Raw genomic sequence first — 9482 nt, forward strand, 5'->3', positions numbered from 1 at the left:
GTAACTTTGTGAAATCTTTGCAATTGTTGCATTTATATATTTTATTAGTGTAGAATACTAAGAGTTGTGCCAAATACCATGACTTTTATTTCAAAGGAATTGAGTGCAATGATAACCTTTTGGAGTGATACATTCCATAGACAGCCTATATTTGGAAGTGCATTTGCATTTTTCAGACAGAAGGAAAACACAATAGCAATGTAAATTGAAGCCTATCTTTATGCTCAAACATCACTCTTTTCATGGTCACAAGTAGGATTTATTGTGAGTAGAACTAGGAGGACCTATGAAAGGAACACGTTTCTCTGTAAGAGGTTTATTTTTTTACCGTATATTTTACAAATAGAAGCACAAATGTTCATAAAACTCTTGACAGCCGTTTGAAGTACTCAGAAGCATGTATGCCAGAACCACAGGCGATGACGGCAGGAGGACCTCGTCCATTTATCTGAAACCACACAGAACACGCATTCAGAAAAAAAACAGGATGAAAGCAAAATACCCAACCAAAATGTCACAGTAAATGTGGGGGAATAATAGGGTCTAGTATGATTTCAACAACAAAAAACACAGGATACATGATCGAACACACTAGGCCTTAGAGGGAGCTATTCCATTTTAAAGACTACAGTGCGATGGTTTTCCGGACAAAGATTAAACATAGTCCTGGACTTAAAAGCACTGGCAACTATCTACTTTGAGCATAGCACATGTACCCTAGGTGCTGTTACCTACAATCACATGATTTATGTCCTGACACCAACATGAGGGATTGGAGTAATAAGGTTGACAGAAAATAAATGATTAGTAAACAAACTTAAAAAGTCTAAATATTTAATAATGACAGATAATGGGTGGGCTCATGCAAGGAGTCAAGATCTGGATATTTTCAAAGGTCTAGGTAACCAATCAAGGTTAAGAATGAGTGGGGAAGAATGTGTGAAGAAAAAAAAAAACATTACTGTGAGGGACAGATCAAACAACAAGGGGAAACAACCAATGTGTGAGGGAGAGAGAGGGACAAAGAATGAAACAGAGCAAGCGAGAGGATGGGCAGAAATAAGCTGACAGTGAACAGTACTCACAGGGCAGCAGCTCCAGAGATGATCTCAATGAGCTCCTTGGTGATGACAGCCTGCCTGGTACGGTTGAAGGTGAGGGTCAGCTTGTCAATCATCTCAGCTGGAGGGGAGAGAACAGAGCCAGGGTTGATATGAATCTGAGAACAAAGCCATCACAGTGCAGGCACACAGACCTGGCAACCAGATTAGCTGATATTGTAATATCAACAGCAACCCTAGAGGCATAACTAGTTCAATCAAGCAGTAGAGGGAGACTGAGGAAGATAATCACAAAGGACTACAGCTACTGTGTGTGCTATGAGGCAGGCAGGAAGACTACGACTTAATAGACAGGTGAGGAAGATGAGCAGTAAGCTAGTTGTTAGAGGCAGCGGCTTGAGTTAGATGCTCACAGGCGTTCTTGCTGGCGCTGTCCATAGCGGTCATCCTGGCACTCTGCTCGCTGGTTGTGGACTCCTTCAGGCCAAAGTAGATGATGTTGACCAGGGCAAACTCCTGGTAGTTCCTCAGCACGTCAGCATCAATGTCATCATAGATGCCCATGTTCTCTGTTACAGGAGAGGGAAAATACGACACATGATGTCAGTCGGCCATTTTGTGGGGCATATATCTTTAATATCTTTATGCCATGTATGAATGTGTTATTCAATGCATTTCCATGGGCTTTAATAGTAAAGGCCAAATATATGTATTTATTTCTTTGAAACCTAAAGGGGTCTTAAAATGTAAAAATCAATTAGCTAAATGATCCATAGTATGACCATCTTAAAACAATTCCATATGTCAGCTTAGCAGCACCCCCTCCTCAAAGACGTAGACTAAAGAATTAATGCGACCTTCAAAACAATCTTGTTGTACCTGAATTAGCAACAGTATCAATAGAGAAGATGGGCTTCTCGTCAGTCTTGTAGGAGATCACAGACCTGAATGAGGGGGGAAAATAGCCCATTATCAAAACAAGTCTTGAATGGATGTTATGTACTTTGAAGGACAAGGATGGGACTATCCTTGACGTGAATCTTCCCATACCAATAGTGTCTCAACTAAGAAAACATTTGGAGGAGACAAGACACTGATGCGGCTGTGAAAGGTTCCATCCATACCTGAATCTGTTGTAGATGACAGCACCCTGGTCAAACTCGAAGCCCATGTTGAGCAGCTCTGTGGCGACGATGGAAGCGTCAGTAAAGGTGGGGGGCTTGCGGCCCACCTCCTTGCAGCTGAGCAGCAGGTAATTGCCATGTGTCCTGGGTGGCAGGGAGGGAACACTGTTGTCATGGTAATAAACTAAATTCCAAAGGGAACCACTAAAGTGGACCTGTTGCTGTGGGCATCATATAGTAAAGTAAAGCTGATATGGCTGTATTTCTTTATCATTCTGTACCTCTGCAGGATGTTCCTCAGCTTGTCCCCCACATTAACTACCATCACCTCCTTGCCCTCGCCGGTGAGGGTAGCAATCTTGGCCTTGATGGCCTTGGCCACGTTGGAATGGACGGCGCCACAGAGACCACGGTCAGACGACACACCGATCAGGAGGTGCTTGTTGGCCACTCCCTCTGGGGCCTTGATCTCAGCCTTCTCGTACAGGGCTGGAGGACATACAAGCAAGAGAAGAGGGACCATCAACAGGTTTGTTGAACACCCCGGTCAAACGCCACATAGGCCTTCCCAATAAGTGTGTGTGAAACAACCCATATAGTACAGGGATGGTATTCAAGAAGCGCCTGAGTACCAGGGCTAATTTAGGATCAGGTCCCCTCTGTCCATGTAATCTTATTCATTGTGATATAAAAGGCTAAACTGATCCTAGAACAGCACTCCTACTCTGAGACTTTATGAATAAAGGCCCTGAACTACCCCTGCCCTCTCACTATGGTCTTAATAGAGTCATGACCGTCACATAGAAATCATCAATTCCCTTGGACTTTAGTGTGTGTGTGTATAGAGATTAGAGGTCGACCGATTAATCGGAATGGCCGATTAATTGGGGCCGATTTCAAGTTTTCATAACAATGGGAAATCTGAAATTTTGGGCGCCGAATTTCTTTTATTATTTTTTTTAACACCTTTATTTAATCTTTATTTAACTAGGCAAGTCAGTTACCAACACATTCTTATTTTCAATGACGGCCTAGGAGCGGTGGGTTAACTGCCTTGTTCAGGGGCAGAACAACATCTTTTCACCTTGTCAGCTCAGGGGATCCAATCTTGCAACATTACAGTTAACTAGTCCAATGCAATGACCTGCCTCTCTCTCGTTGCACTCCACAAGGAGACTGACTGCCTGTTACGCAGTAAGCCAAGGTAAGTTGCTAGCTGGCATTAAACGTATCTTATAAAAAACAATCATAATCACTAGTTAACTACACATGGTTGATGATATTACTAGATATTATCTAGCGGTGCATATAATCTGACTGAGCATACAAGTATCTGACTGAGCGGTGGTAGGCAGAGGCAGGCGCGTAAACATTCATTCAAACAGCACTTTCCGGCGTTTTGCCAGCAGCTCTTCGTTGTGTGTCAAGCATTGCACTGTTTATGACTTCAAGCCCATCAACTCCCGAGATGAGGCTGGTGTAACCGAAGTGAAACGGCTAGCTAGTTAGCGCGCTAATAGCGTTTCAAACGTCATTCGCTCTGAGCCTTCTAGTAGTTGTTCCCCTTGCTCTGCATGGGTAACGCTGCTTCGATGGTGGCTGTTGTCGTTGTGTTGCTGGTTTGAGCCCAGGGAGGAGCGAGGAGAGGGACGGACGCTATACTGTTACACTGGCAATACTAAAGTGCCTATAAGAACATCCAATAGTCAAAGGTTAATGAAATACAAATGGTATAGAGGGAAATAGTCCTATAATAACTACAACCTAAAACTTCTTACCTGAGAATATTGAAGACTCATGTTAAAAGGAACTACCAGCTTTCATTTGCTCGCATGTTCTGAGCAATGAACTGAAACGTTAGCTTTCTTACATAGCACATATTGCACTTTTACTTTCTTCTCCAACACTTTGTTTTTGCATTATTTAAACCAAATTGAACATGTTTCATTATTTACTTGAGGCTAAATTGATTTTATTGATGTATTATATGAAGTTAAAATAAGTGTTCATTCAGCATTGTTGTAATTGTCATTATTACAAATAAATAAATAAAAAACTTGACCGATTAATCTGAATCGGCTTTTCTGGTCCTCCAATAATCATAATTGGTCGACCTCTAATAGAGATCATGCAAAGCAAGCAATGACATACCCACGGCGCCGTTTCCATAGACGCGGGCGGGCTTCAGCTGCCTCTCAGCGCGGGCATACTTAGCAGCGGCCACCATCTTCATGGACTTGGTGATCTTTTGGATGTTCTTGATGGACTTCAAACGGATGGTGACTAGAATGGGAGTGGGAAAGATGGATGCCACTGACTGACTAAACATTTGAGGTTCAAAAACATTGAGACACACAGCTACAATATCATCATGATTTAAAAGTTTAACTTGCGCATAAGACTTAAAAAGAGGAAGCTCAAAAGTGAATGTTATGTAACACAGAGTAGTTAAAGAGATGGCAAGGTAAACACTTACTGTCCTTCAAGGTAGCCATGTTCCTGACCTGCCCACTACAAAACAAACAGATTTAGCTAGGTAAGTTAGAACATTGTCATTGCAAGTTCGCGACACAACGTGGACATCCTCAACTAGGGGATTACAAACTATTTGCCTCCCAATACAAAGAGCTAGCTACCTATAAGCGAATACATGCTGTTAGTACAACTATAGAGCAATCAGTTAGTTAACGTTATCCTAGAGTCCATGTCACCAGCTAACAATTAGCTAACGTTAGCATGTTAGGTTTTTCCAGAAAATGCATGCCAACTTGGTTAGCGGGAGGGACAGTGAATTTGAAAAGAACTGGACGCTGTTCCGAAAACAGCTGGCATTGTACGAATTACTAAAGGACCATTTAACCAATGTTAGTTAGATGTCACACAATTCAATGACATGGCTAGTTAGTTAGCAAGCTAATATCATCTTAGCCACCGCACCGGCTGAACTTGGCCATTCACTCTGCACCGCACACCATCTGCGGCCTACACCGGGTTAGCGCGCCCTTGCAATGTTTTACATGGCTCACTAACGCATACGACTTACGCATTTGTCATATATGTCTACGACAGCACAATGCTCAAAATCATGTTGTCAAATATACGGAATTTTGCAAATAAAACGTTACCATTGTGGGAGGAAAACCAACGCGCTAGTCCTAGCGAACATTATTCCTTGGATGAAGGTCAGACTCGCAGGACTGCGCAAGCGCCAGTAAATGGCAGGATGTGGACGAAAAAACAAACCTCGCGTTACTTCAAAGTACACGTTAATTGGTGACGAAATACCCACGGAAGCGGCAGATGTTTTAGCAGGAAGGAGAAGAGCATAACAAGATTTGAACGTGTTCGAGGCTTATTTCGAATTTAAATAATTGTCTTGCATATGTTTATGTAGACGATTATTATTTGACATGGGGAAAGAGGGTTTTCTAAGCCCAAAGGCGATCGGGAATAGGATTAAAGCAAAAGGTCTTCAAAAATTGCGATGGTATTGTCAAATGTGCCAGAAACAATGTCGAGACGAGGTAAGAAAGATGGCTAGCTAAGTTAGCTATCTAACGTTATATAGCGTAATTAGCTAGCGAGCTAGATGGACTGTATTGTCCTCAGGAAAGTCAGAAGTTAGGCTCTGCGTGCTAACGGTAAAGGCAAGGACAATAGCTAGTTAATACAATACAGAAGGTTGAACTAGCTCTCCCTTTCTGCCCATAGAATGGCTTCAAATGCCACTGCATGTCCGAGTCCCACCAGAGACAACTGCTGCTGGCCTCGGAGGACCCCAACAAGATCATGGACAACTTCTCACAGTGAGTCAATCTGCATTTACTTAGGTCTGGCTGTTGGTATGTCGTGTTCTATAACACTGTCTCCAATAAATGTTAAAATGACATGTCAGTAATGATGAGCCAGTGGAGGTGTTCCACTAGTGGACTTACTTGCTTTCTCCACTCTTCCTCTCACCAAGGGAGTTCAAGAATGACTTTATTGAGCTGATTAAAAGACGCTTTGGTAATATTTGCTTTCTTCTGAATCTATATATTATATGTGCACGCAATATTACACTAGCTACTTATAAAGAGACTGTAAGATAAACCTGAATGTTTCTCTCTCTCTCTCTCTCTCCAGGAACCAAGCGAGTGCAAAACAACATTGTCTATAACGAGTACATCAATGACAGAGAGCATGTCCATATGAACTCCACCCAGTGGGAGACTCTCACTGAATTCACCAAGTGGCTGGGGAAAGAGGGTACTTTCACGCTCATGCCTCTTAGAACAGAGGTTATGTGTGTTTTCTGTGTCTGTCTGATCCCTGACATTGCTGTGTCTGATGACTTCTCCCAGGTTTCTGTAAGGTGGACGAGACGCCCAAAGGCTGGTACATCCAGTACATCGACCGTGACCCAGAGACCATCCGGAGGCAGGAGGAGCTGGAGAGGAAGAAGAAGCAGGACCTCGATGACCAGGAGCGCAGTGCCAAGTTCATAGAGGAGCAGGTCCGCCGAGGCCAAGGAGGCAGGGAGCCAGAGGTGAGAGAGTACCACTACTGCCCTCCTCTGACTAGGAGGGGATATTACACTCTGTCTGCTGAACAAGGACTGGCCAAGGGTTCTGTTTACTAGGGATGTAACGATTCACTGATACGCATCGGTACCCGGTACATATGTTTAAGATACAAGTGCATTGGTTTGCGGGAGCCCAAACTGATCAAAATGTAGCATGTATTGGTCAGAAAATCAATAAAAAAAGTTGCAAACCCCCAGTTCACTAACGTTTTTCCAAAAAGACCTCAAATCTTTTGTGACTGAATTTGTGTCCTTTCCTTTTTAGTAGCCTATCGAACTAAGCATGTCAATTCATATGACAGTCATTGATCTCCAAGTCAGATAACAACGGCGCACAGAGCAGCTCGCACCAACGAGAGCCTATCCCTGATCTAATATTCGTAGATCTGTGCGGCACAATCAGCATTCAAATGCTTGTAAAATGGCTTTCGCAATGTCAAATCTTAGGCTTTATTATTTGGGTGACAACCAATGTAATTTGCTGGGTCATTGTTATCAAATGCGCTGTGCATTTGTTTTTTTACTGGAGTTGTATAAGCTACCGGTGTGGACACAACTCACATCTTTCTGATTGCACATCTAACTTTTGATTGGGGCTTTTCGATTGCCAGGTTCACCATAAGAAATAGTTTTGGTGGTTGTTTAAAGCAAAATCAGTGTGTTTTGTCATTTTTACATGAACAGGTTAAAGTTGTAATTTCATAACAAAAAGCATACCCCCCCCCCCCCCCAAATCAGATAGTGGTAGATGCTCAGTTTGCCCTCTGGCTCAGCTCAGGCGCCTACACACACCATACATCATTCTCACACACAGCTCAGAGAAGTAATCTCAGACAGATCCAGCTCAGAGGCCCCGCTCCTAAACTTAATCAGTATCAGATTTTAATTTAGAATGGAAAATAATTAAACCAAATCACACAGAATTATTTCAAACTAAAAGCTTTGTTCCTGTATCGAATTGTGCTTGAAAGGAAAGCTTCACATCCCTACTGTTCAGCAAAGATACTTTTTATCTATGACATGTCATGGACTCAAAACAACCTGTCCCTCTTTTTTTTCAGGAAGCACCGGTTTTCACTGAGTTGAAACGAGAAAGTGAAGAAGAGAAAAGTATGTTTTTAATATTTTTTTATAGGTAACTCATGATGCGTTTGGTCGGAAATTATACAGATTACACCGTTTTGTCCGCTCATCTCTCGCTGGTTATATTTCGGATTATATTTCAGTTACCTTCAATCTGGCCAAGGGCTCCTGTTCCTCTGCGGATGGCCTATCTAAAGCCAGGTACAGTAACCTGGATCTCAGTAAGAATGACTCACCGTCATCAATAGCAATGCAAAAGTAAATGACTGTGGGGATTTCACTCTGATTAACACTGTGTCTACCTCTTCCCCTTAGTGTGGCCCTGGGTCCCAGTGCCCTGAAGGCAGCAGGATCAGGGAAAAGGAAAGATGCTCCCTCCACCTCAGAAGCCAAAGAGGAGAAGAAGAAGTCAGCCCTGGATGAGATCATGGAGGTACGGTAGTGTTTCCAGTTCTCCCTCTCAGCTCTGACTTGATGCACTGTCAAGTTAACTCTGTGTTAAACACGTGTGCATGTAACCCTTTGTGTACTGTGTTACGTTGAGATGGAGGAGCAGAAGAAGAGGTCTGTGAGAGTGGACCACTGGCTGCACCCCGGCATCGTAATCAAAGTTGTTACCAAGAGACTGGGGGAGAAATACCACAAGAAGAAAGGAGTCATCAAGGTAGCACATTAGTTCCACACATGCGTGATCATATCCAAGATGTTTGGGCCAGTTTTGTGTTCTGAGTATCTTATAAGAGGTTTATAGTCAGTACGCTGCCATTGAGAAGAATATCATATGTATTTAGGCCAACAGTTGTTGTGTTGTAGGAGGTGCAGGATAAATACACAGCCGTTGTGAAGATGATTGACTCGGGGGACAAACTGAAACTAGACCAGAGTCACCTGGAGACGGTCATCCCTGCACCAGGTAACCTAGTTCTCGCCACGGTTACACACACACACACATGTCCACAGGAAATGTATGATTTGTAAACTGTACATTTTTACTTTATCTGTAATCTGACCTGTTATTTCACCAAATCTAATAATCAAATCTGTCCCACAGGTAAAAGGGTCCTGGTTCTGAACGGTGTGTACAGAGACACAGAGGCCCTACTGGACTCCATAGACGAGAGAAAGTTCAGTGCCACCCTCACACTTGACTCGGTAAGGACCAGGCACAAAATGGCTCTCGTCATGCAACAGTTTCTACCGTTTGGTGGTGGAATAGATGTTTGGTATAGCAAATGCTTTGGGATGATATGAATGGTTCTTATTTTCTCATACAAGGGTGTGTTTTCTTCCTCAGGGTCGGATGAAAGGGAGGAGGGTGGATGGGATCGCCTACGAGGATTTCTCTAAAATAGCCGGATCTATCATGACTTCTGTTACATGACAGCGTAACCCAAGAGCCCCCTACCCTGCCACTGAGGCCTATCACCCGAGAGACTCTACTGTGTCAGAGTTACTTTCTCTAAATATCCCAGAATGCATTTTCTATGGAGGTATCACTTCCTGACTTAGCCAAGCAATGATTATGGGGGGGGGGGGGGACATTTTCTTTTTAGTTTTCTTTTGTATTGTTATTAAAATGTTTCTCTACAAATACATTTTAATGTTGCAATATTACTTATTGAATAAAGTACAACACAATTGACCTATGAA

At 42.9% G+C, this 9482-nt stretch overlaps 2 protein-coding genes across 2 annotated transcripts; one reads left to right on the forward strand and one right to left on the reverse strand.

Annotated features, from left to right (window-relative positions):
* Window positions 1-237: 237 nt before the first annotated feature.
* Window positions 238-5371, reverse strand: atp5f1c (ATP synthase H+ transporting mitochondrial F1 complex gamma polypeptide 1; the record flags this gene model as incomplete). Its single annotated transcript, NM_001165042.1, is given in 9 exon segments — window positions 238-448; window positions 1086-1182; window positions 1475-1630; window positions 1941-2005; window positions 2186-2329; window positions 2467-2674; window positions 4337-4468; window positions 4662-4696; window positions 5311-5371. Coding segments are annotated over 9 exon segments (882 nt in total). The 3' UTR covers window positions 238-444.
* An 86-nt stretch (window positions 5372-5457) lies between these two features.
* LOC110500127 (DNA/RNA-binding protein KIN17) lies at window positions 5458-9478 on the forward strand. Its single transcript, XM_021577303.2, has 12 exons — window positions 5458-5709; window positions 5897-5991; window positions 6150-6193; window positions 6311-6433; window positions 6529-6713; window positions 7811-7859; window positions 7976-8033; window positions 8148-8265; window positions 8377-8496; window positions 8646-8745; window positions 8884-8984; window positions 9127-9478. The coding sequence occupies exons 1-12, from the start codon at window positions 5596-5598 to the stop codon at window positions 9211-9213; spliced, it is 1194 nt and encodes a 397-aa protein (XP_021432978.2). The 5' UTR covers window positions 5458-5595; the 3' UTR covers window positions 9214-9478.
* Window positions 9479-9482: the final 4 nt, after the last annotated feature.

This window comes from Oncorhynchus mykiss, chromosome 21, assembly GCF_013265735.2.
Source record: "Oncorhynchus mykiss isolate Arlee chromosome 21, USDA_OmykA_1.1, whole genome shotgun sequence".
Lineage (NCBI taxonomy): Eukaryota > Metazoa > Chordata > Actinopteri > Salmoniformes > Salmonidae > Oncorhynchus > Oncorhynchus mykiss.